Raw genomic sequence first — 16,034 nt, forward strand, 5'->3', positions numbered from 1 at the left:
GCTAGAAAGAAATATTCACTGTTGATATAGAGTAAGTGTGTGGGAGTTGAGACTAGAAAGAACTACTTTGCTTATAGATTGTCTGAATACTACTGTAGAAAGGTCACCGTCACTCAGAACAGCAGGCGGTGGTGGTAAAACAATGACTGACAAGTTTTGAAGTCGTCACCACTCCTCAATCCCACATATACAGTGTGGTCACAGTGTGCAGTTGTCAGCTGAAGTTGTTGACTTTACTTGAGGCATATTTATCAGATTTTTCTTGCAGTTCCCTATGTTTTGTTTCTGTTTTTTTTTTTTTTTTTTTGACATATGCAGTATTTCTCCCCATCGCCTACAAACAGAATTTGATGTATAAAATCACTGGACTTCCTCTTTAAATGCAGCATTCATTTGCTGGTTTACTGCTGCATTCATGGCTGTTGTGTTTGTTTCTTCTTAAGCCACTGTACCTTTATTTTACAACCTACATAAATAGGTATGAGTAAAGCACAAGATCATCTGGTAGCAACAGGTGTATCAGGGTTACTTCAGCTTAAACTTTAAATGGAAAAACAAACATGGTGAACTAAGTGAATTGTAGTTCTGATCTTGCACTTTCGAATACCGCCTGATCTTTTGACACGAAAAGACTTCAGTCTCACCTGTTCCTCTTTGGTATATAGCTGGAAGCACTCATCTAAGGTACAGCTATGCTGCTGCAGGTGCTGCTGCTGCTGGTTCCTCACGCTCTCCGCGTCCTTCACCACCTCCTCCTGGATGCTGCCAAACAGACTGAAGCACAAACACAGAGACAGGATGTCTACTGTTCCTATTCAGCTTCTCAATGGGTTTTTTTTTGTTTGAATCAGTGGGGCTGCACGCTTTCGTGTTTTGACTGACATAAACTGAATCACTGTGTGTTGGATGTCTCACGTCAAAGATAAAATGACATTCAACATCAACAAGTATGTTCTGCCTTCATGTTTGTGTACATCTACATACTCCACTTGAAGTTCAATTGCTTGTGTGCATTACTTACCATTCTTTAGTCTTGTGCTCCCACTCGATGACCAGCTTCACATGGGGAGGTCCTCCGGGGCCACAGAACTTCAGGGCTCTACAATACAGCAAGAAAAGACTGTGAAAGTGGCATTTTAAATATAAACACACATTGTATGATGTAAGTTTAGTTAGTGACAGGAGAAAGTATTGCCGCAACTCCAAAAGCCTCAAAGCAGAAAACCAAGGGAAGGCCGATATCTGGGTTGCAAAAAATGATGAGCCTGCTGAGTTGAGAACGGACCTGAGACTTTTTTCTTTGAGTGTTTGTTGATGCCTTAAATCATTTAATTTCACCTTGATTCACAAATATGTGCAAATACTCACATACTGTTAGCAGCAGGATTAATCAGAGCACACTGGGCACAGACGACACCTGGCTTCACAGCATGTGTTTATATGCAAACGGCGGATGTTGATTGGTGTTGTGTTTGTATTCCAGAGCTTAGCTTCACTGCTTTCATCTCAGGAGGGGAGATAAAGCAGCATCAGTATTCAGCTGCTAGACAGCACTGATAGAGGGCTACGGTAGATTCAATAATAGCTGAATGCTGAGGGCAGTAGTCAGTTTTTTCTTCTGGGAACAAGATGGCCCACTAGTGACAGATGTTTCAAAGATCAGCATCAAGATGTGCATTCTGGATGGAGAAAGTGTTGGTGACTTTTAGCAAAGAAAGTTATAGACTTCAGTAGCTTCATTCAGCTCAAATTATTGTCTCGAACGTTTAGTGCAGAAACATGTACATGCTGAGTGTTACCACTAGATGTCAGGCAAACAGATCATGTGAACACAGCAGGGAAGGTTAAGAAGTCGCTAAAGAAAACAAGAAATGATTATAAAAAGCAACACACACCAACATCTGATGTATTATCAACTGATATTCCACTGGATGTTCCAGCAAATACTCCTCTCTCTCACCACCTTTGGATGGACTTAAGTATTACATGAGTGCTGCAATAATAATTGCATCTGGGTGAATGAGAAACCTTATCTCCGGTGGTGTCACACTACAAAATGTGAGACACACAAAGCTTACTAAAGATCTTTCTCACCATATAAATTCAACCATTTTTAAACCCTATTTTACAATAAGACTTATTGGGCCTGAAGTGTGTACCAGTAAGAAATAGTTATAACAGCATGAAATTGCTAAATCTGAATTATATTACCTTATACTGCCTTTTAATGTTGAATTAATTATTAATTAATTCTTGTTATTTAACCTTCAAAGATGTAGAAAGACGCAGGTGTCTTAAATTAGCTATTGTTCTAAAATGTTTAATAACTTTTAAACTATCCATATGCTTTACAAAACATGTAAAGTGGAGTTTCTCAGCTTTTCAGTGGTATCACATATATCTTGTTTGGGCATTGTTGGGGCTCCATCATAAATGTGAGTGTGCCAGCATGTTCTGCAGCATTGTTTCTTCAAGAAAACCCACATAGTTTCTTCCTTTGGGCCAACAGGCAATGGTTGTAGCAAGCTACTTTTGTTTTTTGTTTTTTTGGTTCAATGGATGATATATTTCTCTGAATAAAGTCACTTTTGCTTCAGTGTCCTCTGTTATGATTTAATAACATTTCTAATTACACTATGATAATTTTTAAACACATCTACATGGTCAGTAAATGAAATACGGGATTGCAGCTGTTCTGTACGGAAGCCCTAAAAGGCCATGCAGTCATACATTTTATTTCCTCCGTTTTCCCGTGATAACGAGTTAATTTCATTTGTTTTCTCGAGATCTCAAGAAAATGATCCCGTTATCTCGGGGAAAACGGCAGTTTTTATTTCGAGATAACTCGAGATCTCGAGGGAAAACGGAAGTTTTTATTTCGAGATAATAACTCGAGATCTCGAGTTATCTCCAAATAAAAACTGCCGTTTTCCCGAGATAACGCGATAATTTTCTCGAGATCTCGAGATAACGAAATTTTGTTTTCCCGAGATAACAGGATAATTTTCTCGAGATCTTGAGATAACGAAACTTTGTTTTCCCGAGATAACGATATAATTAATTAGAGAACTCGAGATAATGACTGTGATATGATAGGATATAATATAGAGATGCCCGGGACCTCGTAGCTGGTCAGCTATGGAGTTAACGACGACATCAGGCTCACTTAGATTGCGCCGCTGATATAGCTGAAGCTTTGCTAACCGTCTTTTTAGATTATGCACACTAATGTGTATATTATCCGTAATAGCAAGGCATAATGCTATTTCAGCCTGTGTCAGGCCTTGATTGAAAAAGTATGTGACGCGGTGATCGATATGCTCCTGCTCCTCTGACATTGCTACACTGAATGATGTTTCCTGCAATGATTTAATATACTACACTATCCTTTTGTTTTCTCAAGATCTCGAATTAATTATATCGTTATCTCGAGATCTCGAGAAAATTATCCCACTATCTTGGGAAAACGGCAGTTGTTATTTTGAGATAATAACTTGAGAAAACAAATGAAATTAACTCGTTATCACGGGAAAATGGAGGAAATACAATGTATGTATGCATGGCCCTTTAGGGCTTCTGTAGTTCTGAAAAACAGCTGTGATAATATTATAATAAATGTCTTGGAAAAGGTCAGATGTAGTTAAAAATGCAAATGGAACTCTCAAACATGCAAGTAAATCTTTTTCGATGAATAAAATAAAAAAAAATGAAAATAAAAATAATAAACTTCCTGAGGTTCTGTCTGAGTTCACATAAAAACACATCAAAGTTTGACTGGCATTTAAATTTAAATTCATTCATTCTCAGGGAAAATAAATGTAAGATTGGGACTTTAAATGAGCAAGACTGAATCTCTTCTTGGTCGGTTTTCCTGAATCAAATGATGTATCACACTCGATTCTGACTGCTGACTGCTGAAATATAAAACAAAATAAGAGAATCAGTCATCCAAAACATTGTTCTACGTCTTTAAAGGTTAATTCACTTAATTTTTCTGCCTATTTTTCCTGATTCAAGAAATCCAATGGATCACATTAACTGGTAGATAGCTTATTGTGTGAGCAGCGCCTAGAAACTGAATAAAATCTGATGGATGGAGCAGCAGTGGGAGCCCTGATTGGCCAGACTGCTGCCAACACATAACAGATGGTCAATTAAACACTTACAGTCTGTAATTATTCTCGTGGCACACTCCAGACATAACAAGATGAAGATAAACAGAAATTCTGAAGTAACAATGGGATTACACGCTGACCAGGCTCATGAATATAAAAATGAAATACTATCATATTAAAAACAAATTAAGTTTTTTCACTGTACTGGTGCTGGGAGGTCCGAGTGTAACTGCACATCTTGTTCTCGACCTGTGTGTTGAGTATTCTGGTGTTGAGCAGCTTTCAGGGCACAAGACCGCAGGGCACATTGACACGTGTCACATTATCCTCACAAATAATTAAGCTGTGGGCTTGTTGTGAGTTTCTGGAAAATGGGATCTACAGCCTTTCTGACCTACTTGATATTAAAGTGTCATATTGTCCTAAGCTGCCTCTATTGAATGATACCTTTACCTCTTTATATCCATTCTCTCTCCTACAGTCACTGGCCACAGTGTTTATAGAATATAGCATATATGATAATAGAGTTGTCGTAGAAAGGATGCATAATACCAAACAACTCACTATCAGCGCAATGACAAAGTGAAATATCTACTGTGTGCAGTAATGTGTTTATTTTATGCCTCCTCATCCCCTCGCCCCTCCGTCCTCCTGCCTGTGACCCGGAAATCGATCTCAGCGTGTCATATTGAAGAATGTCTTATTTAAAAGAGACGAGAACGAGAATGGAGCGAGGACAGAGGAGGCTTGCCGGAGGATGCAGAGGTGTATCCTTTGCGGAAATTTTTGTTGTTTGCACCCGTGTCCAAAAGAAGTGTAACAGATAGCTGGAGTATACAAACCATGGTGGGAGGAGGGTTCCACAAATGTTCCGGTGTATTCATAAGTTGTATAACTCAATTTAAATGATCAAATGTGCAGGTAAACGTTCTGATCTTCGCTGTTTATGTAGCATCTCGTAAGGCAATATCCCTACCACATTCCTTAAGTGACATTTCACGTTGTAATTTCTGCTACATTATGCCACGTTGTGAACTGAATTTAAAATAAATACCTATGAGTTGTCATGAACACTGTTATGCTCATCTGACAGATGATCAAGTACAGCAGTAGACTATAAAAAACAATGGATCTCATGTGATCCAAATTAATACCAGACAGCTCTTTTCCCATTTTTAGATGTAGTCACCCACAAGTCAATATGATCCACACAAGGCAACTGAATCATTCAAGTCTCTGCAAAAGAAAAGTGAGCAAACATACATAAGGAAGCTGATAACTAACCGGGCTTCTGAGGTGCTCAGAGACCTGAACTGATGTTTTTTTTCTGTAAGGGGATCAATATGTGGAGCTCCTCACTGACAGAACTTAAAATGGATGATGACTTAGATCATTTTAAACTCAAGTCGCAACACAAATCATCTCTTGCTTTCCTTTTGATCTTATGGTAATTTTATTTTTTAAAATCATTGATTTTCTGGTTTTGTTGTGTTTTCCTGCTGAGTTTTGTGTATTTCAAAAGCCAATGCAGCAGTGGGCCTTGCAAACTAGCTTCAGCTATAAATAATTCAATCCTATATACTTGTTCCTCTACAAGGAAACAATAAATAAATAAATAAATAAGGCATTGAGAAGCGTGTCTTACAAGTAATTTCCTGAAGAGAGGGCAGTAAGGGGAAGGCATCCACACAAAAGCATTAACACACAAAAACACATATACTTTAATAGAACCACAGACAGGAACACCCACACACACCCCTACTGAGTGTCTAATCCAACCTGGGAGACAATCTCATTTCCTTGCTCCTTTGTGGAAGGCCTGACCTTCATAGCAGCTCAGTAGAACAACAGCGGAGATTTATACTAAGCTCATCCTCAGCTGTGTGGCGACACCCTGATCCTCTTCATCACACAGGTAATAAAGGCCTTATCTCCACATCGTCAAACTGATATCGTTAGAGATACTTTTCTGTAATCCTCTTAAGACCGTTCGCTTCTGAAAGGAATCTTTCGCTTTTTGTCTGATGCACCCAAAACCTTGTCTGTCATGGTTCTGAATATCCATCCAGCGCATGCATTCATGTCAGTTCCGGTCTTAATTGGTATAGTCGTGGTCAAAGGTTTACACACACTTGTAAAGAACACGTATATCAATGATTTCTACAGCTCTCTTTTTCTGTGATGGAATGAGTGGAGCACATTCTACTTATTGGCTTTTCTTCACGGTTTAATTATTCCATCTTCAAGGCTACATACAGTACAACATGTACAAACCAGTGTTTCAGCATTTATATTTCTGTTCTGTAATATATGATGAACATGCTATTATTAAGGACTGACTGTGCTTCTATGCTGTCATAAATGTGTCATCGACCACACAAAGAAAAAGCACACAGTACTGACATATTGGCATGAGAGTGTGTCCATTTAGGTGTGTGTGTGTCCTACCTGTCAACTGCAGGGTGGTAGAGAGGCCTGCTGTCCTGCGGGGACAAGTAGCTATAGGATGCCGATCCCCCCACCGCTCGGATCTTAAACAGCACCCCAGCATTCTGCCGGAAGAGAGTTAACATTAGTACAGCTGTGCATTAACAGACTCGCAGTGGTGATAAAAAGATAAACTGTAGATATAATGAGAAAAGCTTGTTTATAATTAACAATCCGACAAAATGGAATTCAAAATTGATTGCTAACCAGCATGCTCAAGCAGCAAGTTGACAATCAGCGGTGTGAGGTCAGGAACGACATGGCACTTTATAAATCAATGAAGAAATGATTTTACTGCAGTGTGTTTCAAACTTTCAAAACCAACCAACCCGTGTGTGAGAATGTTTCTGCTGTAAAACTGTGAAAACATTTCTGCCCTCTAAGACAGACAAACAACACTCTGCCTTCAACTGAAGACAGCTACCTCTTATTGTCAGTATCACAGCAGCTTCCTTGAGGATAGAACAAGGTGAACGCTACAAGTACACACCCCCACGTTCTGTGCGGTAGTCTTAATCGAAAGTTCAACACCTCAAGAGAGAAATGAGATAGAGGCACTGATGCAATAAATGTCTGACAGACAACGCAGGCATCCTAATATAACAGCAACTGTGTGCTTTAAATAATTAACACATTTATGCTGCCGGTAAAACAGCTTAAAGCAGTTAATACATATAAAACCAAGGGTTTAGGCTCGATTTGTTCGGACAAACTCCTACTTAAAGCCCCGGAAAACACCATTTTCCTCAGTAACGTTAGCAATCAGTGTTTAAACAGCTTTCCCACTGAGCCCCGTCCACTTCAAATCAGTGAGAAGAGCACAGAGAAAAACACAAACATAGAAATCTCTCACAAAAAAATGTTTTGAGGGTCTTTAAATAAAGCAACATGAAGAGCGCCTCATCGTTGCCACAGAGGCCTTCCCTCAAGCAAGTCCATTATTTTCTACATGGTTACACATCAGAGTGCATCACTTATATTATCATTACTACTATTATTATACTGTTACCAAATAAAAGTTAATTAAAAAAAAAAAAAAAAGTTTTTAAAGATCAGATGTGTAGGTCAACTAAAACTCCCCAAATGATTTACAAGGACAATAATATCGTGACCTCACAGGGCAGGTCGGACCAAATATCGCTGACTAGACTGTATTTACACTGTGAACAGGAGCTTTTCCCAAATGAATTTATAAATAACAAATATACGTCTCTTTGTAGCGCAATGCAACACAACTCAACAGCACTGCCAACTGCATCCTCCTAAAAAAGATTCAACAGAAACTGACCATGAGAAGCTTCATGATGTGAGGATTCATTGCAGGACAGTTGTATTTAACTGCATTAGTGTTAGCTAGGTATACTTAACAAAATGTATTTCTGTAAACTACTTAACTGTGTTGCGTTCAAAGTGTGATAAATAAGGTGGAATTGACAATAAAAAAGAGTTTTGTTGTTGTGTTTACTTGTTATAGGCTTGGCAGCCATGGGCACTCATTAAGCAAACCACAAGTTTGAGATGTAATATGAATAGGTAGAAAAGGAAGAAAAAAGTGCCTTTGGGTGTTGTGAAGCCAAACAGGGTGCAGCGTATGCACATCCAAAAAAATTTGACAGATGCTGGATCAAAAAGAATCAGACAAAAGAGAATCAGCACACTGCACTAATAGCTTACAGCAATTTTACTTGATCGTGCCATTTCTCCGTTAAAGCTTTTGGGAGCAATTATTGCAGTAATCTTAGTCCCGATTCTTGCCTTCTGGGTATTGTAAAGCCTTTTGAATGGATTATTGATGTGAACAAGTAATTTTCAATAAGAGAAAAACTTCAATTTGAGGCTGAATCATGCAGGATCGATACAAAACATCACCCCAGCAATTAACAGCACACAACCTCCTTCAATTATATCTGGCAACTAGTTTTGCTGCCTCCTCACTCGAGTCCAGAAAAAGCATTTACAGATGGATAACTCCTCTGATGCCTCAGCAGCAAAGACAACAGGGCTGAGTTATTAGGGAGCAGATAGCTGAATCAGGTTGCTAATATGTGCATTCAGAGCAGGCCGCCGTTGGAGAATAGAAACTGCAGCAGAGCAGAAAGAGAAATAAATGAGTTGGTTAATAGGTGCCCAAGGCAGCAAGGGCTCTGTCTTTCTATACAGTTTTAATCCTACAAGCAATCATTCAGATGGCCTAATTCATCTACTGGACTCTAATGTAGAAGAACAGACAAGACACATCAGTCTAATGAGTAAACACACCAGAGTTTGGTTCACTTTTCACAATAAATGTTGGAGAACATTAAGTATCCGCGAGCTTCTACAGGATAATCCATATAAGCTGCCTTAAAGACGAGTTGTCAACTCACAATGAGGACGCAGGATGTTGGCATACTGCCCAAAACCGCTGGGTAGATGTAAATACATCCAAACTGTCTGTTTGTATCAGAGTGTGACACTACACTGCACAACCATGACAAAATACCTCAACCACAGATGATGAGAATAATTAGGTGGAACATTTTCTTATTTTTATCAGCTGTCGATCACACTGGAATTTGAGAGATTCTAAACCCTTTAAAGTTACGACTGGTCTATTTAGCTCTTGTTGCGAGAAGAAAACAAAACACAACAAAACAAACAAAAACATATGTAGCGTCTCTTTGGTCAGAGTGTTTGACTCCTGGAATCTACAACAAGCACAATTTTGAAAGTCAGATTTTCTCAAAAGTGCAAAAAGAGAATGTACCCAAAACTAAAACAATGCACTGAATGGCCTTTAGTACAACACTGACATGACTGACAGGGTGTCATTATGTTCAGGATTAAGGGACCAAACTTAATTAAGAAAGGGAAATTATGGGGGTTGCAGTAGCTCAGTACATTGGGACCTGGCTGGGGACTTGGGAAGCTGGTTTAAGTTCAAGACGAGGTTCCCTCGAGCAATTCACCAAACTCTTAACTACTTGGGGCACCTAACTGTGACAGCACTCTGGCTCTGACAGCTCTCCATACAATAATGCACTTCTTAATACATGTGTATTTGGGTCTGTGTGTATCAAATGACAACAGAGTGAAACAATTAAATATTATGAGTGTATGCCTTCTTCTTCTTCTTCTTCTTCTTCTTCTTCAAAGGCATTTGTTTTCATTCATTGATTCATTCATTTTCAAGTTTATTGTAAAAAGCAAGTGGCATAAATATTTTGCGTCCTTGATTTGGAATCCAAAAATGTTCATTTTACAGCAGCCTTTGAAGTATAAAACATTCGTTCAAGCTAAAACATTTCCCCTCTTTAATTCATCAAAGCCAATAAGTGGCAATACATGGAAGTTTTCCAACACATAAATAACAAACTCTACCTTTTATCATATTTTAAAAGCTTTCCTCTGGCTCTAAAATCCCTTGGTGATTGCTGCACAATCTAATGTGTTTACACATTTTTTTTTTTTTTTTATGTATTCATAAATTTGGCTCAGGGGGTATAGCCAGCGTCTTGTTATCGGAAGGTCGCTGGTCTGATTCCCCTGGTCTGCATGTTGAAGTGTCCTTGGGCAAGATACTGAGCCCCAAACTGCTCCTGATGTGCTGGTTGGCACCTTGCATGGCAGCCACCACCATCAGTGTATGAATGTATGTATGAATTACTGTAGGTCGCTTTGGACAAAAGCGTCTGCTAAATGCCCTAAAAATGTAAATATAAATAGAAAGAACGGATAGTTGGGCAAGGAAGTTATGTTTTCTTTTTTTTTATACCCTGAACCAAAAGTTGTATCTTGCTAAATTCACCTCTGGATGGCGCCAAAACACCACATAATGAAGCAGCAGGGATGACTGATTCCGTGGCAGCAAAGCACTCAGGCTCGCTGCCTGTCAAACAGTGAAGAACATAAACAGCATTATCATGCTTATTGTAGTTGCATTTATCACACAGTGATAACAGTAAGCTCCTAGGTTAACCTCTTATTTTTACAGCTCGTATTTGAAATTTTTCCTTTTAAAATGAAAACAAAAGACCTTAGTGGTTCTTTTAATAAAAAAAAAAAGGGATAAACATAAAGGTGCAGACGAGTTTGCCTCTGGCCAGACTGAGATAGTGATCAGTGAGGTAACAGACTGATATTTCTCTTCCTCCTCCTTTTCAGGTCTTTTCTTATAAAGCCGAGAGCCACTCGCTCTGGATAAGTCCACCTCAAATATTGCCTGTCACCATGGCGTTGCCCATGGCAACTCGACGAGCAGCTGTGGGGACAGTGTGTGTGCATGAGCATGTGTGTGTGTGTGTGTGTGTGTGTGTGTAAATATATATATATGAGAGTGGAGCTGTGGTTTCAGGGCTTGTGGTGTACAGATCACTTGAACTGGCTGTGGAGAAACATGAAGCCGAAGTGGTGATGTGCGCTTCAGGGATCATCGTAGAAGCTTGCAGTTCATGCTGAATGAAAGTAGAGGTGGATTTTAACATGCAAGACCAGCTGTCCGGAGAACAAACACTTCAGGAACGCAGGATTGATTCAGGAATTTAGCAGTAATGTGTCTACTGTAGCAGCAATAGTACACATTTTAAATAAATCCAATATAATTCAATCATCACTCATTATTCTAAAATCCTCTTTTTTTTTTACAGCGGTAAAGACGAGGATTTGTGTTACTGGGCTTTGAGTGGGAGGTGACATAATTAAATGTATGCTCAGCACATAAAATCGTTATTACTCTCCCATAAAAGGCTTTGACTGTGTGTGTGCATGTGAGTGTGTGTGAATATGATGTCCTGAGGTGAACCCTTTTCTCATACGGTTGATTTGAATGTTTTTTTAAAAATCTAAACCAGTTGCAATTTTTTTTTCTTTTTCTTATTGAACTCAGAATAGAACAACTTAATTTGAATTTCAATAATCAGGTGCAACGATTGAGTGTTCCCACAGCTGTACACAACATCAGTCTGTCTGTTTGAAAGCTTTAGGAAAAAACGCACACAACGTTCAAGAACTACAGTAGGTAAATAATAAGTGGGAGCCAGTACATTACTGTAGTCACTATGGCCCAACGTAGGAAGAGTTACTCAAACTTCAACAACAGCAGATCCAACAGTTATTCACTCAGCATGCTAAGCAGGAAATATGTTTTGTAGCTTCAGAGGAGCAACATTGGAAAAAATCCCACTTCGAAAAAAGGGTTTCAAGAAGTAATGAAAAAAAGACGTTTCTAGCTTGAATCAAGTAAAAAAAAAAAAAAAAAAGAAATCCACCAATGGAAAAAGTGAAAGTACTGTAAAAACAAATGTACTATATCTGACCAAAATGCTTTTTATTTCCCCAGGCGATTATCTCTTAAGATTAATGAGATTCTTTGACTAGAAATCAGATGAATATACTTTGTAAGATTCTGTGAAAGTAAATGGGCTCACAAGTCATTATGAAACTTAAAAAGCATGAAAAAACAAGTATCTGACAGACTTTATTAACATAAGGTTCATGTGATGTGGTTTAACCTCTGTCTTTATTTTTCAACAGCTTCAATTGTGCACAGACGATAGAAACTATTTAATTTAAACACCCAACCTTAATGAAACATCGATCAAACCTCTCGCTAACCTCTGCTCTGCACTGGTATTTTAATTTGGTCCACTGGAGTCAAAAAGGTCCAGGAAGCCTTGAGCCGAGGTCCAGGGGACAGAATAGAGTGGGTGACATGTTATTGGTTACTGGGTTTGTGGGGCATTACCTGAGCCTGAGATCCATTCAGCATCAGATAATAGAGCTTGCTGAGGATGCTCTGCTGCAACTGGTCCCAGGAGATGCTCCTGTCCTCCCGCATGAGAAATGGAGGTCCAAACCTGAGGGAGGAGAGGAGAGGAGAGGAGAGGAGAGGAGAGGAGAGATGAATAAGGAAAAGGAAAGGAGGTGAATAAAAATAGAAAATAACGACAAAGGTGCTATATTTCAAATAAAGACAGTTAATGCAATGTCTTTTACCTCCAAACTTCATTCACACATGGATTTATAAGCGTATGAGCATGAACTTTGGGTACTCAGCAGCAGAAGAGGAAGCTGAGTTTCACACCTGTCAGATAAGAACACAAGCTCCAAAGTGCACCTGGATGACTGAAGAGAAATATGAATCCATCCTTCCTTGTGTCAATAACAGGTTCACCTCATGAGTTGATCCCTGCAGGGAAATCTGAGCCCTCATTATGATTTAAGAGCACTAACAATGACACAATAAGCCCCTTAGTATCAAAGGATTACAGTCTACCCTTCAGCAAATGAATACTTCTGTTTGAGTAATGCTCTGTGTTCCAAAGCACACAATTCCTCCTGATGTGTTCAGGAACATTACAGTCACAGTTACAATTAACTGCAGTCCTTGGAGCAAACCTGAAGGAGTATCGCTGGGATGAGAAACATTAGTGCGCATCATCATGGATGTGCCATGATGTGCTAGCAGGAACTGAGCAACCCAATCAGTGTTCACCAAAGTGAAATGTTTCCAGCAGTTAAGTTTATGCCTCACAAAATTCACTTTAATGCTCAGTGAAAACGGGATAAACTGAGCTAAAACAGGCACTTGATATGCACTTTAAACAAACAGGAACAGACTTGTGTAAATAGTGGATGTGAGTCTTTAAGTCATCTACTAAAGGACAATTTTACATCACTGATTCAATTATTCAGGTATTTGCTAGACAAAAGGTCTGGTGATATATGATCATTGGCTGAATCCAGAGTCAGCAGCTTCTTTGAACCGTTTTAAAAATGTCATTAAATAAAGTAATTCTCACTACTAGGAATAATCAAACATTGTTCAAAGGTGTGCCAGAGAGTTTACCGCTTTTACTTTTAATCTTTTCATTGATACAGAGTACTTCACTGGAATCACAAGACGCTCAGCTGGACTATCTTTCCTGCTTCAGCTATGATCCTTTGTGCTGTGATGGATTAATCTTTATAGTAGCTGCAGAATAATCGCGCATTAACTTGGATCAGGTGCTTAAATCCTTGCTAACTTCTAAGCAGGCTCAGAAAAAAAAAGTGTTATCTTTTAATAGCCTTGATTCCTTTCATATTTGTGATGTTGCCTACTCATGAAGTGGATGTGATCAGGGCATGTTATTCATTTATCTCCAAAAAGAACAACACAGCTCACCTTTGAACGACAAACAAGAAACCTCTGCTTCCACTGTTTGGTCCAACTGTGTTGCTGTTGTCCATCAGCTGCATGCTTGGTGCTAAGACACTTACTGATGCTGCCTACCCTTGTTAGAGTAACATATGGCAACCAATCATACACAACTTTCCCAGGTTAAGTGCTTCTATTTGAGCATATTGTTCGACTCCCTCTCAGGTGTCCACACTGTCAGATGCCAGCTAAATGGGAGTTCAGGAGGCTCAAGCTTAATAAAAGCAAGAGTCTGTGGCATTCATGCTTGACACACAGGACAGAGTCGAACAGAATGTGCTGACATTAAGACAACATCAGATGAAGAACAGTGTAAAAGAATAAATGAAGTATTGTATTTAAGACCCCTGTGCTGCTATACAAGAACAAGCGTTAAGAAAATCTCACAAATGTCGGATTTCACATCCTCAAAAACGGTCTTATCAGATAGCTGTCTCTGCTGCTTTGTGCTAAACAGAACCTATTCACAAGATGAAGTGTTATCGCTCAATAAAGTACAAGTCCAAGGACAAGATATCGGTTCAATAAAAATGCAGCCAACAATGACAACAAATTGAAAGTGTCAAGTGTCTCACCTGACAGCCTGCTGGCCAGATCCTGCAGTGTTGCAGATGAGGAGGAGGACCTTCGTGGAGCCACCTTGGTTCAGGTATTCAGAGGAGAGGGTGCCAGATGGAGGTAACCTCTGACCATCAGATCCAGCCGAAGAGGTGTAGGGGGAGGAGGGGAGGCTGTGGTGATACCCTGAGCAGAGCAGAGGAGTGGAGAGCTGTTTAATAAAGGCTGATATGCAACGTGAAATCCAATCACACGCACATATGGTTTGGGTTTTTTTTGCCATCCAGTATTGAACAAATTTGTCCTTGTCAATGTAGTGTGAACAGCTTTACTACTTACTTTACAGCTTTTAGTATGAATACAATTTGTTATTACGTATGAAGTATTTATACATATGTACATTACATGACAAACAAAGCTAAGCTTCTTTAACGCAACTTAAAAATCAATGCAAATGGCCATTGCTTTTTGTAGCTTGTTCAGATTTCTCACTGATATGAAACTAAACTGAGGCATCTCAGTGCTGCTATTTGATGCTCGAAAAATTAGCTACAAATAACCAAAATTATGTTTGAGGATAGAATTTTACAGCAGGATGACATATTAAAGGAAAGCATAAAGTTTCATGCTTCAAAATGTGTCATGTGTCGGTCAGCACACTTTGCATCCTGTTACCCGGCTGAGCCGATATATGGCTTAACTTTGAAAGTAAAGAATTTACAATTTTTTATCCAAAATTGAAAATATCAAAAAAAAAATGTATTTGTATATGCATTTTCAAGGATTTCCAGTACCCCTGTGAACCCTGATATGAGGTTTTTTTGCTTCTATTCATTTGACTGAAATGGACCAGGGCCATAAAACAGCTCTGGGTGCCAGATAGGGAAACTGCTTTGCAAGGAGTAACGTCTAATGTGACACGTTTACACTGAAAACATTATACCAGAATTGCCCTTTGATTCTTATTTACCCCAAGGAGTTGTAAGAAGAATCACACACACACACACACACATGCACAGACACACACAGACACACACAAGCTGTGATTAATAGTGTGTAATAGCTGAAGGGATGTAGAAGGACCAACCTCTTGTCTCCCAGGAAACATAAACTTTGACATTATCAGAGAATTTAATTAAACGATGCTTGTTCGAACCGTACTGTGCAATTAATCACTGCCACCTTGCAATATCACACGTACATACATACACACACACACACACACACAGACACGCACACACAAAACAAACCAAAACACACACGCAGGAAAGCAAGTGTGAATAGATGTAAAGCTTAGATGTAACGCCTTCACAAAAGTAAGCAGACAGATTATTAAGACACACACAGACACACACACAGGAAGTGACAAGAGACAAGGACAGAGAAGGTCAATATTATTTGCTGAATGACTGGAATTTCAGTAAGTAAATACACCTTTCAGCAAAAAAACCATATCTAAATGAAGGAATAAAAGTGCCGACTGTTTAAACAAGCCGAGAAAAGATTTGATGAATATTGTTTTTTCTTAGCACACAGGTGCAACTTGATGTGACATTTTAGACAGTCAATTCATCTTCTGCCCCTTTGTCTCACCCTTGTTTTAATCATAAGTAATTTATTTCTTAGTAATTACTCTGTATTTCATGTACCCTACTGCAAAGTGTAAGTACTAAATAACTACAAAATGTAATTTCTCT

At 39.0% G+C, this 16,034-nt stretch overlaps 1 protein-coding gene across 1 annotated transcript in view; it reads right to left on the reverse strand.

Moving 5' to 3' along the window:
• usp43a (ubiquitin specific peptidase 43a) overlaps window positions 1-16,034 on the reverse strand; it is a 116,445-nt gene that overhangs the window by 23,307 nt on the left and 77,104 nt on the right. The window contains exons 7-11 of the mRNA XM_073469088.1: window positions 14,355-14,523; window positions 12,325-12,436; window positions 6,564-6,667; window positions 1,022-1,099; window positions 645-774 (exon numbers count right to left, since the gene is read on the reverse strand). Of these exons, the coding sequence (XP_073325189.1) occupies window positions 645-774; window positions 1,022-1,099; window positions 6,564-6,667; window positions 12,325-12,436; window positions 14,355-14,523 (593 nt within the window). The remainder of the gene's footprint in view (window positions 1-644; window positions 775-1,021; window positions 1,100-6,563; window positions 6,668-12,324; window positions 12,437-14,354; window positions 14,524-16,034) is intronic.

This window comes from Pagrus major, chromosome 1 (genome assembly GCF_040436345.1).
Source record: "Pagrus major chromosome 1, Pma_NU_1.0".
Lineage (NCBI taxonomy): Eukaryota > Metazoa > Chordata > Actinopteri > Spariformes > Sparidae > Pagrus > Pagrus major.